An 18322-nucleotide genomic window follows, 5' to 3' on the forward strand; every position below is an offset into this window, starting at 1 on the left:
TACTGGTGTGTGCCCCCTCTGGCAGGATCTTCTCTTCTTTTAGCTCCCTAAGAATTCTTTTTTACGAAAAAAGGTTTTAAACATTACGCAAATGAGCCTAAGGTTGAAACTATTTACACATTAGGATAAAGAATAGACCACAAATTGTTTAAAATTAGAGATGAGCGAGCACTAAAATGCTCGGGTGCTCGTTATTCGAGACGAACTTTTCCCGATGCTCGAGTGCTCGTCTGGAATAACGAGCCCCATTGAAGTCAATGGGAGACTCGAGCATTTTTCAAAGGGACCATGGTTCGGGAATAAAATGTGTTATTTAATTGAAAAAGAATGTCTTCTGATAAGTTAGCAGATGTATGCAAACATCTGCAATCTATTCTTCACTGTTCCGCGCGTATATTATCTCCCGACAAGTTAGCAGATGTGAAGAACAGTGAAGAATAGAATAAAAACAGTGAACACAGGATCATTTAAGTGAAAAACACAGTGAAGAACACAGTGAAGAATAGATTACAGATGTTCTGCACATCTGCTTACTTGTCGGGAGAGGAGATACGCTGTCCCGGGATCCGCTCCTCTTCTTCCACTGAAGCCTCCCCGATGTCTCCCTGCTGCCCGATGTCTCCCTGGTGCCCGATGTCTGCCTGCTGCCCGATGTCTCCCTGGTGCCCGATGTCTCCCTGCTGCGCGCGATGTCTCCCTGCTGCGCGCGATGTCTCCCTGCTGCGCGCGATGTTTCCCTGCTGCGCCAGATGTGTCTCTGCTGCGGCAGATGTGTCTCTGCTGCGCCAGATGTGTCTCTGCTGCGCCAGATGTGTCTCTGCTGCGCCAGATGTCTCCCCGCTGTGCGATGTCTCCCTGCTGCCGTTCCGCGTGTATCTTCCGACAAGTAAGCAGATGTGCAGAACATCTGTAATCTATTCTTCACTGTGTTTTTCACTTAAATGATCCTGTGTTCACTGTGTTCACTGTTTTTATTCTATTCTTAATTGTTCTTCACTGTGTTTGTTTAATTAAATGCTCGATCTCGAGCAGGGGAAATACTCGTCCAAGCAACGAGCCGTTTCGAGTACCTTAATACTCGAACGAGCATCAAGCTCGGACGAGTATACTCGCTCATCTCTATTTAAAATGTAAATATATTTATGAAGCTCATGTATCTTACATGTAAAAGCACAGCATGAAAGTATCTGAATACAGCACAATTAGACACAGCTCGTTTGCTATGGAGAGGACTTTTGGAGGCAGCTATGGAGACGACGTGTGGAGGCTGCTATGGAGACGACGTGTGGAGGCTGCTATGGAGACAATGTGTGGAGGCAGCTATGGAGACGGTGTGTGGAGGCTACTATGGAGACGGCGTGTGGAGGCTGCTATGGAGATGGCGTCTGGAGGCTGCTATGTAGACGACGTGTGGAGGCAGCTATCCAGACGACGTGTGGAGGCTGCTATGGAAACGGCGTGTGGAGGCATGTGGGGGGCGCGCACTCAGTCATACAGCTTTGCATCTATTATCAAAATGAGTGACCCATATAAAACTCCAGAAAATCACAGCTGGTAAAACACCCGAAAATGTAGCCGGACACAGCTCGTTGCTAAGGGGACAATGTGCTGTATTTCCTCTTGCGCTCCAGTATCTGCGCATGGAGACATTGGTGGATGCTTTGGAGGATCGTGGAGGCAAAATGGACAGGAAACAGCAGGGGCAGCATGCATGGATGCCTCTGAGGCGCCGGCTTGCCCGTGATGGAAATCGGGTGCGTGGCCATCGGAAAACCTGACGTATTTGGAAAAAACACGGTATTTAAAAAATAATTTGTGTCGCTTGACATGCACTTACATGCACCGAAGAGAAACAGGTGAACTCTGGCGGACCTCGGTGCAGAAGCGACACCTGGTGGACATCGGGCACACGGACCTTAGTGAATCCCGGCAGAACCCAGATCCTCGTCGGAGAACACACTGCTGGACCGGGTAAGTAAATGAGCCCCATAGTGTCTTTTCCCCATATGAAGAGATCACTACTACAAACAATTGAATATTTTTTTATAGAAATTTTGCATTGGACCCCAGAAACTTCAACTTACAACTATTTACATGGGCATTTTATTAAGAGAGCAAGTCAACAACAGCATGCCACCAGGAGGAACTTTAAAGAATGCTCTCCCATGTGACATACAGGTACATTTTACTTAATGGAGAAAGGGTAACTAAAATAAAAGTGTACTTTCCCTGTACTGGTTCCTGGTTCTTGTGTTGTGGCAGCCTCCAAGGCCTTGGCACAGCCCAAGCTGGAAGACATGATGGACCATAAGACATTACACACCATTGGATTAAATAGTTTATTTGTAATTATATTCAATTTTCTAATATTCATAAGTCTTAAAAACTAAAGTTTCACCAAAAACAGTTCAAGTGAACAAAGTAAATCCCCCAAAAATCGAAACAAGTTTCAAAAATGGTAACAGGTGCTGAACCTGTTTCATTATCGTGGAATAAAGGCAATTTTATAGGGTTTTGGCAGGTTCCCCAATCCGGAAACATTTGGACTAATGTCAACTTCTTCTAGGGGTAGCGGGGATTTCAAGTCAAAATTCTGCAGGATGGTGATAAGGAAGAGAAAGAGTTCTATCCGTACTAAAGCTTCTCCGAGACAATTCCGCTTTCCTAAGAGAAGAATATAATATTTCAGAAGTTGGTTTGATACATTTGACATTTTTATATATTAGTCTTTGGGCAGGAGTACATGTCTTTTTGTAATGAGCGATACTCAGTTCCATGGAAGATTTGGTTTCACAGATAATAGTTCTTTCTTAGAAATTTATGTATAAAGGTTTTTATACTATATAGCATTGGACCAATGGACCAGGTACATATAATGTGTACTGTATATATTTTGGTGGCCTCATAAAAATTCATTGGTTGTCCTATGATCAAAATTCATTCCCTTAGAGTATTTTTTGTCAAGTTTGAAAAAAAGCATAGAAGATAAATAAATTATCATTTTATTGGACTCTATATTGACCACTCAGACCCCAGAACATAGGCAGAACATAGGCCCTATAGTGAATTAGGATTTTGGGATCACCTGTCTGGTGCACCAAATTGACAATAAACTGCATAGTAATGTAGCAGCCTATTGTGTGAGTGATTGGACCCTGTGTCCACTAACATTAGAGTTGCCAGGCGAACATATATTGAAAATATGGAAGTTGATATATATATATATATAGGTCTATCTATCAAATAAGTATTTTATCCCAGGCCGATTTTGCAAGTTTTCGTACTTGCAAAGAATGGAGGAATTTGTCATTTTTTTTTTAATTGAAGATCACTTCAACTGTGAGAGACGGAATTTTTTTTTAAAAAATCCAGGAAATTACATAATTTTTAAATAGTTATTTCATTTTATAGCACAAAATAAGTATTTGATCCTATAGAAAAATAGAATCGAAAATTTGCTACAGAAAATCTTACAGAGGTCAGATGTTTCCTGACTAGAGATGAGCCAGTATACTCGTCCGAGCTTGATGCTCGTTCGAGTATTAGCGTACTCGAAACGGCTCGTTGCTCGCCGGCTCGAGATCGAGCATTTACTTAAAGGAAACCTACCACTTAAAAGTGGTAGTTTTACATACATATACATGGCACCAGCTCAGGGTGAGCTGGTGCCGGAGCATATTTTTGTTAGGAGAACAAAGCCCCTAACGCAGATTTATAAGTTATATTAACTTATAACTCGGCGCACCATGCACGCGCCCGTGCGTGCGCCGGATTCTGAAGTGCAGGAGAGCCAGTGATGTCACCAAGCTCTCCGGCACACGCGCGCCTGTGCAATTTAACACAGCCTGTTTCCCCGTGCTAATTTGTGCAGGCGCGCGTGTGCCGGAGAGCTTGGTGACGTCACTGGCTCTCCTGCACTTCAGAATCCGGCGCGCGCATGGTGCGCCGAGTTATAAGTTAATATAACTTATAAATCTGCGTTAGGGGCTTTGTTCTCCTAACAAAAATATGCTCCAGCTCAGGGTGAGCTGGTGCCATGTATATGTATGTAAAACTACCACTTTTAAGTGGTAGGTTTCCTTTAAGGAAACAGTGTTGAACAATGAAGAATACAATGAAAACAGTGAACACAGAAAACAAAGTGAACACAGGATCATTTAAGTGAAGAACACAGTGAAGAACACATTGCAGATGTTCCGTTCATCTGCTAACTTATCAGAAGACATTAGTGCAGAAAGGTGTTCTTCACAATAGTATGTGAAGAACAATATGTGTGAAGAACATGTTGCATATGTTTAACACGGGTCATTCTCCTTTTTGAAGTTCTGCGAATATTCCATTGAATTAAAAAAACGAGCAAACAGGACTAACTTCCTTATTTCTCAATAAAATGACACATTTTATTGCAGAGCCTTGGTCCCCTTGAAAAATGCTTGAGTCTCCCATTGACTTCAATTGGGTTAGTTATTCAATACGAGCACTCGAGGATCGGGAAAAGTTTGACTCGAGTAACGAGCACTCAAGCATTTTAGTGCTTGCTCATCTCTATTCCTGACCAAATTTAAGCTCACTGAGGCAGGGATTTTAGTCCAGTCCTCCATACACATCTTCTCCAGATCTTTCAGGCTTCTGGGCTAGGACTTTCAGCTCCCTCCAAAGATTTGTGATTAGGTTCAGGTCAAGAGACTGGCAAGACCACTCAAAGACCTTGAAATGCTTTCATTGAAATGTGGCTGCTTAGTTTTTGGTCAACCTTCAATGCTCTTCCTGAGAGAGGGAAGTTTTTGTCCAAAATCTTGTAATACGTGGCCCCATCCATCCTCCACTCAATATGGTACAGTCGTCCTGTCACCTTTCCAGAAAACTACCCCAAAGTATGATGTTTCCCATGCTTCATGTTTGGGATGGTGTACTTTATACTAAAGATTTCTATTTTGGTCTTATCTGACCACATGCCCTTCCTCCGTGTCTTCTCTGGATCATCCGGATGGTCAGTGGGGAACTTCAAATGTTTCTGGACATGTGCTGGCATGAGCAGGTCCTATATAATTTGAATACATGACGGCATAGTGTGTTACCAATGGTTATCTTTGAGACTGTGTTCCCAGTTGGCTTCAGGTCATTGACCAGGTCCTTCTGACCTTTCTCAGAATCCTACTTACCCCATGAAGTAAGCTCTTGCATGGAGCCACAGACTGAGGAAGATTAAAGGTCATTTATTGTTTCTTCCATTTTCTAAAAATTGTATTGTCTTCTTACCTCACCTATTGTCCTGTAGCCCATCAAAGCCTGTGCAGGTCTCCAATTCTGTCCCCGCAGTCCATACTCCCAAGGTGGAGTATGGACAATTGATTATGGACAGGTGTCTTTTATACAGGAAACAAGTTCAAATAGCTGCAATATATACAGGAAATGAGTGTAGAGTAGGAGGAGTTACTTAACAGCACTGAGAGATTCAGAATAGTTGCTGGTTAGTAGTGGATCAAATACTTATTTCACGCAATAAAATGCTAAATAATTATTTAAAGATTTGCTGGATTTTTTTTAGATTCTGTCACTCACAGTTTACCTACAATAAAAATTACAGACCTCTACATTCTTTGTGGTAAAACTTGAAAAATCGGCCAGGGATCAAAAACTTATTTTCCCCACTGTATATATATGGGCTCACGACTACCTGCAGCTAGAGGCATGAAGGCACCGTTCTTTTGAAATTCTCCTTTCTTGTTAAGGAAATTTTCTGGGTTGAATTCTTTTGGGTACTTGAAACAAGTTGGATCCTTTAGCACCGACGTCAACAATGGGAAAACATTAATATCCTGAAAAAAATTAGAAAATTAGATTATTGAGGAGCCATTTTGAATTTTTTTTACGTTTTTTTTTTAAATTTTATATCTGGCTGCAGTCAGTAAGTAATGAAAAACAGGACGCTGCCACTTCCGGTCTAGTGAAGCTCGGGAATAGATGGGACAACAATGGTGGTGCTGTCATAGTAGACCATAGTGGTCAAAAGTTAGTATTTTGTTTCTTTATTGAAAACAGTTTTCTGTTACATTTCATATGATCCCTTTGAGGGGTACCTTGATAGTTGATTGTAGCCTCTATTAGAGGAAGCAGAGGAGAACCAGAGGCACTATATCATTGTGGGCTCAATTACTCTTTGTTGGTAACTTGAGGCAACCAACGTTTTAAACACTGAGATTACGTAAAGGATTTGGATTCTAAATTTAAAAAAATGCTTTTTAGGTGTTCATATTAGATTTCTTTCTTTCTATACAAGTACCTTAGGTAAAGTGTAGCCTTGCAGCTTGACCTCCTTTGTAGTTTTCCTTGGGACACCAAGAGGAAGGAGGTCTATAAACCTCTGCATTTCGTGAATCACGGCTTCCGTGTAAGGCATTTGGTTCCGGTCTTGTATTGTTGGGCTTCGATCTCGATCAATGACTTGGTCAATCTCCTGATGAACTTTTGCTACAGATAGAGATGAAGGACATTAGCTAATGGCAGCTGCTAGGTCTTTAAAAATGACAAGCACTTAGCAAAGACCTGGAATGATGGCCGATGATCACACACTATGAATCCCTTTGAATCTTTTCAGACCAAAGCACCTGAGAGGTTGATATCAATGCAAAAAAAGTAAAGCAACATTGGACCTTCTGGATGATGGAGAAAAAAGATTTGTATTTTTATCTGACAGCTCCCAGATAGGCTGATGCTTATTTATTATTATTATTATTACTTTTCCAAAAAGTTTTTGTCTTCAAAATACAATACAGTACCAAACGCAGTAGATTGGACCAATACAATGCTAATTATACACTTGTGTTATAAAGTGAGACATACAATGATAAGAGAATTACATTGACAATCGCTGTAGATCTGGAAAGTGAGTGTAGCATTATGGTCAATGAAGTCTATTAAAGTCTATTGCCCATGGCAACCGATCACAGTTCCCCTTTTAAAATATTCGTGAGCACTGGCAAAATGAAAGCTGAGCTGTGATTGGTTGCCATGGGCAACTAGAAATATTCTGATTTTCAGGCAGCTTGATAAATCTATATACAAAAAGTCCTCCATCTCACCTGGATCATGCGGCAACTTAGTCCGCTAGCACGGATCCACCCCGCTGCAGGGCAATGTAGTCCACAAAAAAGAAATTTCCGGATCCAGCTAGGTGCAGATTAAAATCGCCTTTATTCGATGGATGCCCTGAAAATCTAATAAGGGCGATTTTAATCTGCACCTAGCTGGATCCGGAAATTTCTTTTTTGTGCGCTTGATAAATCTGCCCCATTGTCTGAGGTGGGGTAAAGTGCCCCAGTACTGCTATCATTCTATTCCGTAGTACTTCATTCTTATTCAGGTAGGTCTTTAAGGCCACCCAAGTTTTGTCCGTGGAATTTCGCCACCAACACATCAGTTGATCTGTTACTGCAGATATGTGATTGTCCCATAAGTCTGGGAGGCCCAATCCACCTCTCTCTTAATGTCTAGGTAGAATATTTACTGCTACTCGCAGAGGAGAAGAAGAACTTAGAAATGTGCGCCAGCGTATGATAGCCCCGCCGCTGCAAATTCGCAGCCCGATACATCAAGAGGCTTCTGCCTCTTGATGTATCGGGCTGCCAGCAGTGCAGCATTTTAACGCCCTGCCTGGCGTAGAAAAGACGCAGCCGGCGACTTTTCACGTATGAAAAGTCGCCGGCAGCAGCGAGTGAGCAGGCGCGGGGACAGTAACGCCCTGCGCCGGCCCACTCCCGTCCGGCCGCGCCCCCCGCTCGGCCGGCCGCGCTCCCCCCTTCACGCCCCACTGACGTGAAGATGGCGGATTGGGGAAAATAATCGCAAAAGCTAGCAATAAGCCTGCATTTGCGATTATTTCAGGGCCTCTGCGCCAGTGGCGGTGCGCAGAGGTCCTAATAAATATGCCCAATTTCTCCTTTGTTTGCTATGATCTGTAGATTAATCACTAAGATTAGACGGTGTCAACTCTATGTATACCCAATATGTGCGGCCAAAGCACCAGCAAATACAATATGAACCAGAAACCAGGAAAGATCTGGTGTTATAATAAGGCCTTTTCAATAAAATGCACTGTATATAAAACTTAATACGTGTTTATCGGTATTAAACCCTGGTAACTCCCCCCGGCTGGGGTCCTATTATGGACAAAGCTTAAACACACTGGCACAAAAGATACAAATATAAGTGTAACAATGCAAAATAGTAAATGAACCATATAACATCACCACTGGGACTCAGGCTGGGGGGAGCGGCTCTGGTTGGGAGGGTTTCTGCTTTAGAAATATCTGCTTTTTGTTGGGAGGCCTCCTTCCAAACCAGAGACCTTTCAAAGGGACTGTTTAGCCCCCGAGCATTAATGGAAACTATTCTAATCCCTAAAACACAGTTGTTCGTGGTGCACAGTTTGCCCCTGAAGGAGCTACTCACGGTATAAGACCGGTCCACACAGTCTTTGAAAAAGTCCACAAAATAGAGAAAAGTATTTTCACTATGACCGGAGCTCCAAGGATTCTTCTTCTCCCTCTTATTTTATCTTAAAACTTCGATGAACAGCACCAATCTTCAATTTCTCCTGCTGAAAGTATGTCACCATAAAACTATTAAAAATGTGCATATCTCAAATTCACATAACGGGACGCTAGCTTTCTATCCGGATAGAAAGCTAGCGTCCCGTTATGTGAATTTGAGATATGCGCATTTTTTATGGATTTTTGTGAGTATGATGAATTGGAATAAATTTTAACCTTGTTGGAACGTACCACACCATCTGCCTGCATATTTTCTTCTAGTTACAATACAATTAAAAGAGGAGAATGAGAATGCGATGGTGCTAGTCTGAATGGTGACATACTTTCAGCAGGAGAAATTGAAGATTGGTGCTGTTCATCGAAGTTTTAAGATAAAATAAGAGGGGGAAGAAGAATCCTTGGAGCTCCGGTCATAGTGAAAATACTTTTCTCTATTTTGTGGACTATTCTAATCCCTATTTGTAAACCTGAGGGAAGAGGCCTCTCCTAGCTGCTCATCATGCATATCCATTAAGATACATAGGGGCAGATTTACTTACCCGGTCCGTTCGCGATCCAGCGGCGCGTTCTCTGCTCTGGATTCGGGTCCGGCCGGGATTTATGAAGGCAGTTCCTCCGCCGTCCACCAGGTGGCGCTGTTGCGCTGAAAAGCATCTGAATGCGCCGGAATACACCGAGGTAGACCAGGTGAAGGTAAGCGCTTCCCAAGCGACACATTTTCGTTTTTTAAATGTGGCGGTTTTTCAGAATACGTCGGGTTTTCGTTCGGCCACGCCCCCCGATTTCCGCCGCGCGCATGCCGGCGCCGATGCGCCACAATCTGATTGCGTGCGCCAAAATCCCGGGGCAATTCAGGTATGGTCGGCGCAAATTGGAAATATTCGGGTAACACGTCGGGAAAATGCGAATCGGGCCCTTAGTAAAATACCCCCATAAGGTCCACAAAGAGCTTGATTTCTTCATATGGCGATGGTAGGGATTGCACGCTCAGGAAGACTGTCTAGTTTAGGGAATTTTTGAGCCTTGTCAATGTAAAGTTCATTTTTGGTCAGCTCCTGAAGAAATGCTTCAGTGAGCTTCTGGATATAAGAACGTAGCATATGATCTGGAATCATTTCACAGGTACCTCTAACTTTGACATTATTTCTTCTATCACGATCCTCCAAGTCGATCGTTTTAGCCTGAATTGCGCCGACTTTGTCTTCTAAGATGCTGTTTGAGTCCACCAAGCTGCTATGGGCTATTGTAACACTATGCTTGACTTCTGAGACCATTTTTTTTAGAGGTCTGAAACTTAGCAAACGCATCCGGTGTTTCAGGTTGGATAGCAGATGTATCCTCTAAATACGAATTGTAATCAGTCATCTTCTGACTTTGCTTAGCTAGGCTTGCAGATGGTGAAGAGGCTTAAAAATGATGGCCTAACTGAGAGCCAGAGTTAGAGTTCTCCGCTATCTGAGAAGCATGCTGTACTCATCCTGTATTTGGGGTGGGAGGGCACCATATTGTGGGACCTGGCGGCGGGGTTCGAATCCCATTTATCGAGGAACTAGGTGCATACCCTGAGGGCCAAATGGTAGCAGGAGCTTAAGAGGTTTACCAAGCTGCTGCTTTGCTGCGTCAACGTGGTGTGCGGTTGGAGAAGAGGAGCTGCGGCCATCTTGCTGCATTGTGCTGTTCAATGTAAAAAAAAAAGCTTTGATCAGCTTATAGCTGGGTCCGGTGCAGTTTCTTTTCCTCCCAACCTGTTGTAATGAAGCTCCGGACATCTTGGAGGGTTTGTCACTGCTGGTTAAGTGGGGTAAGTTGCTGGTTTTAATGCTGTGGAGACGGAGCTCCTCTATCATGTGGCCATTTCAGACAGCGGCCAAACCACGCCCCATCCTTATTAATTATTTGAACCTACATATTTTTTATCTCAAAAAAACTATCTAAGCAGTAATTTTTCATGACTTCAACTTCTCTTATACCGTACAAATGCCCTTGATTTTCCAACTTACCAAGGACATCTGGGTGCTTCAGAAGTATTAACAGAGAGTAGGTCATGGTTGTACTGACGGTTTCTACTCCAGCAAAAAAAATCTGAAGGGTGCTGGTGAGCAAATTCTCCATGTTAAATTCACTGTTTGGGTTGACCTTTTCCTGTCGAAAGAAAATAGTTCTTCAATAGGATTGGTTTGAAAAAATGTGCTCGTTATTCGAGACAAACTTTTCCCGATGCTCGAGTGCTCGTCTCGAATAACGAGCCCCATTGAAGTCAATGGGAGACTCGAGCATTTTTCACTGAAAGAACAGATTGAAAGAACACTAAAGAAGAACACATTGCAGATGTTTTCACTGAAAGAACACATTGAAAGAACACAGTGAAGAACACATTGCAGATGTTCCGTACATCTGCTAACTGATCGGAAGACACGCGTGCAGAACGATGTTCTTCACAATAGTATATGAAGAACAATATGTTTGAAGAACTCATTGCAGATGTTTCCATACATCTGCAATGTGTTCTTCACACATAATGTTCTTCATATACTATTGTGAAGAACACCGTTGGCACGCGTGTCTTCCGATAAGTTTGCAGATGTTCCGAACATCTGCAATCTGTTCTTCACCGTGTTCTTTCTGTAGTGCTGTTCCCGCTCCAGCGCCGCTCCGCCCGCTCCGTGATTCCCGCTCCTCCATGCCCGCTCTGATCCTCCATGCCCGCTCCAGCCCCGCTCTGCTCCTCCATGCCCGCTCCAGCCCCGCTCTGCTCCTCCATGCCCTCTCCTCCATGCCCGCTCCGATCCTCCATGCCCGCTCCAGCCCACCTCTGTTACATGCCTGCTCAAGCCCCGCTCCGATCCTCCATCCCCGCTCAAGGCCCGCTCCGCTCCGTGATGCCTGCTCCTCCATGCCTGCTCCGATCCTCCGTGCCCGCTCCAGCCACGCTCTGTGATGCCCGCTCCTCCATGACCGCTCCGATCCTCCATGCCTGCTCCAGCCCCGCTCTGCTCCATGATGCCAGCTCCTCCATGCCCGCCCCGATCCTCCATGCCCGCTCCAGCCCCGCTCCTCTCCAGCCCCGCTCCACTCCGTGATGCCCGCTCCAGCCCCGCTCCGTTCTGTGATGCCCGCTCCGCTCCGTGATGCCCGGTCCTCCATGCCCGCTCCGATCCTCCATGTCCGCTCCAGTCCCACTCTGCTCCTCCATGCCCGCTCCAGCCCCCACTCCGCTCCTCCATACCTGCTCGGTGATGCCCGCTCCGCTCCTCCATGCCAGCTCCAGCCACGCTCCACTTCAGCCTCCGCTCCTGCATGCCTGAACCAGCGTCTGCGCTCGTGTCTTCGGCTAAGTGAACAGATGTTTGGAAAATCTGCAATCTGTTCTTCACTGTGTTCTTCACTGTTCTTCACTGTCTTTTCTTAATTAAATGCTCTATCTCGAGCAGGGGAAATACTTGTCCGAGCAACGAGCCATTCCGAGTACTCTAATACTCCACCGAGCACCAAGCTTGGACGAGTTACTCGCTCATCTCTATTAATAATGTATTTAAAGGACATCTACCACCACAGCACACTGACATACTGATGTGTGCCTCCTCTGGCAGGATTGGCTCTGCTTTAAGCATCTTATGCCCTGTTTTACATAAAAATGCTGTAACAATTATGCAAAGAAGACTCAGGGGCTCCAGACTTTGTATATGTTAATCAAGCTCTTTTTTAAAGTCTTTTTTTAAATAAGGACATAAAGAAGCAGATCCTGTAAGAGCGGCCACACACCAGTATGTCAGTGTGCTTGGTTTACCATCTTTGATCCTGCTGGTAGATGTCCTTTAATTAACCTCTTGTTTAGTATTCTTATTTAATAGTCATGCAGGTAGAGCTACACAGCAAAGATTTCATTCAGGAGGACCTGAAATATTTCTATATTATGCTGATAGTTTGCAGATTTCAATAGGAAGACTGTAATGTCTTGTTCCTTATAAGTTCACACCGTTGATCAGCTGTTGTTGGGGGAGTCAGGAAGAATATAACATTACATGGTGACTGTCCAAATAAATCTATGTAATACATGGATGCCTCAGGTCTACAAAAGTAGGAGCTCCTCTGCAAGGAACCCTCTCTATGATCTCCATATGTCTAATATGGTAATTGGGAGGAACTGTAGTCCAGATTAAAACCTCTTCACATTATTTGACAAAGCCAGCTGGGATTTTTCAGGCTCGGGGTTAGATATGAACAACGCACGGTACTCTGTTGCACAGCGGATCTATGGACAGTGGACAGTGCACTACCATGGTTGCTTCTATTTACATTCTGTTCCGTACCTTTTCCATTTTAATAAGGAAAGCGTCAACGTAATCTCTCGGATTAGTGGGATCCAAAGTCTTCTGGTTAATCTTCACTTTCTCATTGACATACTGGGTCAGTTTGTCCATGGACTTGAAAAACTTCTTATGATACCAAGGAATATATTTCATCACTCCAGGAAACATATCAAAGATCTAAGAAGAGCAGTGAGAAGATTTACAGTCAATATATTTTAATGGGCAGTAATAATATTTTTCCATTATTATGGACATGAGATTTATTTACTATGCCACAAGGTCTATGGTTGAAGACTTGAGAAGGACATATGGACTACTAAATAGATAGTCAACAGACTGACCCCACCCCCACCCCCCCTTCGATAAATTCATCACATGGTTTGGGCCTTAAAGGCCGAGCATTTTTGTTGTATTTTTCAGTGGCATTATTTTTAGGGTAAAACTAGGTGAAATTCATGAATGTGTCACATGCTTTGTCAGTGCGTAGCTCAATGACAATTCTAGTGCTGCACCAGATTCTTGAGTTCTTCTTTTAGACCTGATTTTAGCCGGTCTAAATTATGTGCCACCTAATTTTTTTTGGCAAACACACTATTTCCGGCTCAGCCAGGCCCCCTTTTCAAGAAACCACACCTCCTTTCCTTGGGTCATGAACCCTTTGTTGGAAGAGTTGAACAAGTGGCGATAAATTGCCTAAAAGCCTTGATAAATGTGTCAGAAGGTGTTTTAGACATTTCTTATGCAAATCCATAATTTTTTGATGCAGATGCAATAATAAATTTCTCCAATGAGTAAAGTTCCTCTCTTGGAATTGATCCAATGGGGGTCATTTATAAAACGCAGGCTTTGGCCTCTTCATGTATCTGGTGGGGTCCTGCACGGACAACTTCTTACATTTGCAGAAACGTCCCATGCCGGCCAACTCCCTACCAGCTGAGCCTTTTACCCGGCAGGTTTCCGACCCCCCCCCCCCACCACCACTTCCTCTGTCTTGAAGGTGGCAGATTGGGGAAAATAATTGCAAGTGCTAGCTATAGCCTAGCTTAGTTTAAAGTGAAGGATATTAGGCGGTCATGAATAGGAAGAGGCAGTGGATAAGAATTTTGACAATGCTTTTAGATGCATAACCTGGGCCTTCGTCAAATTAAATTATGATATTTATAACTATAGTTTTATCTTTTAAAATATTATAATACATTATTATTGCTATTACAAAAAAGTATAAAATCTACATTTATTTACACCTCTATAAAGGACCCAGACATGGGATCATTTGATTGCTTGTTCTGCTCTTACCTGTCCCGAGGGTGAGCTCGCTGTCACAAATGACTCGTATATACAGGATAAGACAGTAGCAATGTCCTCGTCCTCATATTCACAACGATTTCCAAACATGACAGAGAAGATTATGTTACAAAGGGCTCTGCTGAGACACTGTCGAGGATCAAAGAACGACTCTAGAATTGATACATTAAGAATAGTTTTATGTTTTATACAGAATTTGCAGAGTCCCAACCTTCAAAAATTTATGTAGAAATTCTGTAATATGTCACCCTACATCAACTCATGGAATCACCTTTTCCCCGACTGAAGGATATACATTTTCTATACGCTTAAACTGTACGTTATAGGTACTTGCCGCCCCATAATGTACGGTGATCGCCCGGGGACAGAAGCTAAACCATTGCAATCACCGCCGGTTGACAGAGCCAGGTTCCCGCAGCAACAGCTGGGAACTCGACTATCACGATCCGTGCCGTTTAACTCTATAGACGCAGGGGGCATGGTGCCTGCAGCATCTATAGGGACAATTACAAGGACGATCGGGGCCTGCCTGTTAGAACTCGAGCCCCTCAGGCTTATCTGAAAATTTGATCCTGGTGGTAGATGTCCTTTAAGAACAACAGAAAATTTTGCTCAGAAAATGTATCAAGCTGTAATAGATTTCATGGATAACATTCTACAAACCTTTGGATTTCCTTAGCTCTTCGATCAGATAATGAGTCTCCTCTTGAATCCGGACCTCTGTATTTCTTTTCCCTATGCCAAAATCCCGTAACGTGGAGAGAGAAAAGCGCCTGAGCTCCTTCCATCTCTCTAAGTTTTTGGTAAATATCACCCCTGCAAAATAGATATTATGCTTAAACCACTATATGTCCAGTATAATAGATAGAAATAGAAGACAAATTAATCTATTGATACAAATGCCCGTAGTGGTAAGGTACAACAACATTTCAGTGTTTTAGTAAAGACCATAATAATAGACCATATGACAGACTCTTACCATAGTTTTTGTAAAACTCATCCCAGATCGGCATATCTCCTCGGTTTAAGTAATCGTCAGCTTTGTCCAAATAAATTTCCTTCACAGCCTTGTATCCAGTGACAACCACGACCGGACGGGATCCCAGGTAGACCGTGAACACATCACCGTACTTGTCACGCAGCTAAATTTACATGATAAATTGTTGTAGTGATATTTGTAATAACAATTCCAAATGTATTTTTCTTCTTAAAGCTTTTTCTTAAAATGTGATGTGAGAATAAAAAGATATCACATTGACCAGATGACTGTAACCAAAAACTTGAACAAATTTAAAATTAAATGGTCAGGTTGTCCTAAGCTGGTTTGTTGCCGATGATGGTCTTCGTTGAGACAGACTACGAATCGTCATGGTTCATTGATACATTTTTTGTTTGTATAAAAAAATGTATATACCATACATAAATTGGTTGTATAAATAAATGTTAAATCTTGTAAAGAAGTATAAACTGTATTGCAATAAGCACCAAATAAGGTGTTTTTCCAGGAAACAAAATCAATGTCAAGGTTGACGTCACATGATGGTTTCCCATGAACAGGACAAAGTAGTAGTAGTTAAAGTCTGGATTCAAATCGATACATGCAATTGAGTTGTGTTGGAATGGGACCCAACTCAGCCAAGACCACCTTCAGTTATAAGTGGTTCAGGAGTTAGGACTATGGTTATTGATCACTGGCTCTGGTGTTACTGACCTTTTAGAGCACAAAATTGAAATGTGAGTCCTTAGTGCTTGTATGTTTCTTTATAAAGAAGTATACAAGAATACAAATACTTGAAAATTCTGTCCGAGTATCAGACCCATGCCAGTAACACCTCCTATCGGCGTCAACCCTTGAAATTCCGTCATTTAAATGTTGGCATTTCATGGGCTCTGTCTTTATGGGGAGGATCGTTGCTCCCCATGACATTATCGGGGATTTACAATTCCCCCCAAAATGTTGGTGCACATGTACAATGTTTATGCACCACATTGATTTAAAGGCAACAAAGTACTTGGCAGTGAAAGAGATAACACTGATCGCTGGCATAGGGTGAACTGAGCCAAACCCAGACCTGAACTTAAACTTTTAACTAAAGTTTGGGTCTGGGTTTAGGGGCCAAACCTGCAAAGTTTGGCACTGACTACAACTTTGTGGTTTAGTTCAGCTCAACACGCTCAACAAGCTTTATGGCATTTAATATTCATTTATATTGATCCTGAATAGACAAGTCATTAAACAATTATAGAAATTTACTACGCCCAAAAGATAAATATTGTCCCATACCGTGAGACAATGTACACGAGACAAAGTATAATAATTAAAATTTGAAAGGGAGGGGCAAATTAAAGTTGTACATCTCATTTAACCTTAAGGAGAACATCTGAGATACCGTCAACTAAACTTCTTTTCAACACATCAGCCCACATTTATTAAAGTGTCTGAGACGGTTTTGTGTCCAACAACTTAGCAAAAATGTGCACCTAGAGGTGCACCTGCTCCACAATTCTGTCTGCACCACAATTATGATGCATGAAAAAAGTGCAACAAAAAATGGTGCACACTTCCGGCCCTAGTGTAGAAGGCACCAGATTAATGAAGACCATGCGCCACTTTTAATGATCCAGCCGCACTCTGCACACTCCTCAGGCAAACTGCTCATAGTACAGACTACACTAGTTTTGATAAATGTGGGCCAATAGGTAACTTTTTGTGGATCAGGTCCTACAAAATCAATCCTAGCCAATACATCTGACCACCACCACCATGTAATTTTATCCAGTAGGTACTTTACCTTCATCAGAGAATTTACAAAATCACCTCCAAGATCGAGCATGTTCCCGAGCAGTGGTAGAGGGGCTGGTCCAGGAGGGAGGTTCCCATGATTCCTAATTGACTTAAGACTTAAATACAAGATGAAGCATAAGATAAAGATGACTAGTAAAAGAGTTGGATCTTGTGGCAAATCCATCAGTTAGTTCTTGTGCACAGAAGAGCTCTCCAAATTTCATCAGCTTCGTATTATATTATCCCTTTTTTTGAAGAAGACTAAAAATAGGGGTGGAGCTGGATGATGAATTGTGGGAAGGGTAATCACATCACATGCCAAATAGGTATCTAACTTAATTCAACATGTTGTAGCATGCACCAAAAACTGTAGTCAAGGAGGACCAGAAATAGGGGGGGGGGTTAAAGTGGCCTCACGTTGTAGGAAGTTCTTAACTTTTGTACACCGTTTCAACTTTAATCGTTGTATGAATATAATATTTAAGTGGACCCTGGAGTAGATTTTTGTTAGAATTTTGGATTGTGATATTTCGTATTATGTCTCTAATGAAGCTGAAGATGGACAAAACCAGTTTGCAGTGTTCAGAAGACTTTTATTAGGATTGTAACAACCAGTTTTGCAAGATCACCTGGAGGGAGTCGTCTGTTTGTTCAAACCATAAATCATATGTTTAATGGCAAAATTTCATGACCTCAACCAACTCTTCACATACTTTTATAGGTGGCGCTGTTCTTCTTCAGTCCCCACTGTTCCTAGGTAAACAGTGCCTTTTGCTTCAGCATCGATTATTTAGTGAATTCCACAAAAAACAGCCCCTGAAGGGAATCTGAAATTGTTTTGGGGCATCTGTCAAGTTAAAATTGGCCCCAGAGGAGGTAATATTGATCAAAAGTTATTGCAAACCAAATGGATATTCCAGCTGGACTTGAAAGGGCATCTACCACCAGGATGAAGGATTGTAAACCAAGCACACTTACATGCTGGTGTGACACAGCTTGAACCCTGAAAACTTTTTTAAAACACAATTCATATGCAAATATTAATGAGTTTGCTGAAGATCATGAACTCAGTAGAGGACACCAATTTTATTAGGTAGGACGCTTATATCTCGTGCAATTGTTCCTCTGGATGCTCTGCAAATTTGAAAGCCATTTTCTTACTCTTTTACTAACTAGTAGAGATGGAACTGGTCGTTCTGCCTAACCCGCACATGTTGCCTGATGGGCGACAGAACAGCCAATCAGGCAGCTTTACGTCACTAGATAGTAGGCATGATTATAATTGGCCATGTGTGTTCACCAAGTGTCCACCTGGCCAATCCCAGCCATGCCTAGTTGCTAGCTAATTTGAAGGGGCACAACCTGGCTGA

At 42.7% G+C, this 18322-nt stretch overlaps 1 protein-coding gene across 1 annotated transcript; it reads right to left on the reverse strand.

Annotated features, from left to right (window-relative positions):
- Positions 1–1640: 1640 nt before the first annotated feature.
- On the reverse strand, positions 1641–17201 carry LOC140076761 (cytochrome P450 2A5-like). The gene is made up of 9 exons (XM_072123448.1): positions 16960–17201; positions 15147–15309; positions 14831–14983; positions 14159–14319; positions 12863–13039; positions 10553–10694; positions 6284–6471; positions 5678–5819; positions 1641–2664 (listed from the first exon to the last, which is right to left on the reverse strand). The coding sequence occupies exons 1-9, from the start codon at positions 17134–17136 to the stop codon at positions 2483–2485; spliced, it is 1485 nt and encodes a 494-aa protein (XP_071979549.1). The 5' UTR covers positions 17137–17201; the 3' UTR covers positions 1641–2482.
- Between the last annotated feature and the right edge of the window lie 1121 nt (positions 17202–18322).

Source organism: Engystomops pustulosus, chromosome 9 (genome assembly GCF_040894005.1).
Source record: "Engystomops pustulosus chromosome 9, aEngPut4.maternal, whole genome shotgun sequence".
NCBI classification, from domain to species: domain Eukaryota; kingdom Metazoa; phylum Chordata; class Amphibia; order Anura; family Leptodactylidae; genus Engystomops; species Engystomops pustulosus.

What these genes read in the sequence shown, in the direction of transcription:
- LOC140076761 (XM_072123448.1), bottom strand. Translation starts at nt 17,136, where the DNA reads ATGGATTTGCCACAAGATCCAACTCTTTTACTAGTCATCTTTATCTTA. An exon ending in AGAGCTAAGGAAATCCAAAG is followed by an intron (nt 14,320 to 14,830) that starts GTTTGTAGAATG and finishes TATCAATTCTAG; the next exon opens with AGTCGTTCTTTGATCCTCGA. An exon ending in TCCTTATTAAAATGGAAAAG is followed by an intron (nt 10,695 to 12,862) that starts GTACGGAACAGA and finishes TTCTTTCGACAG; the next exon opens with GAAAAGGTCAACCCAAACAG.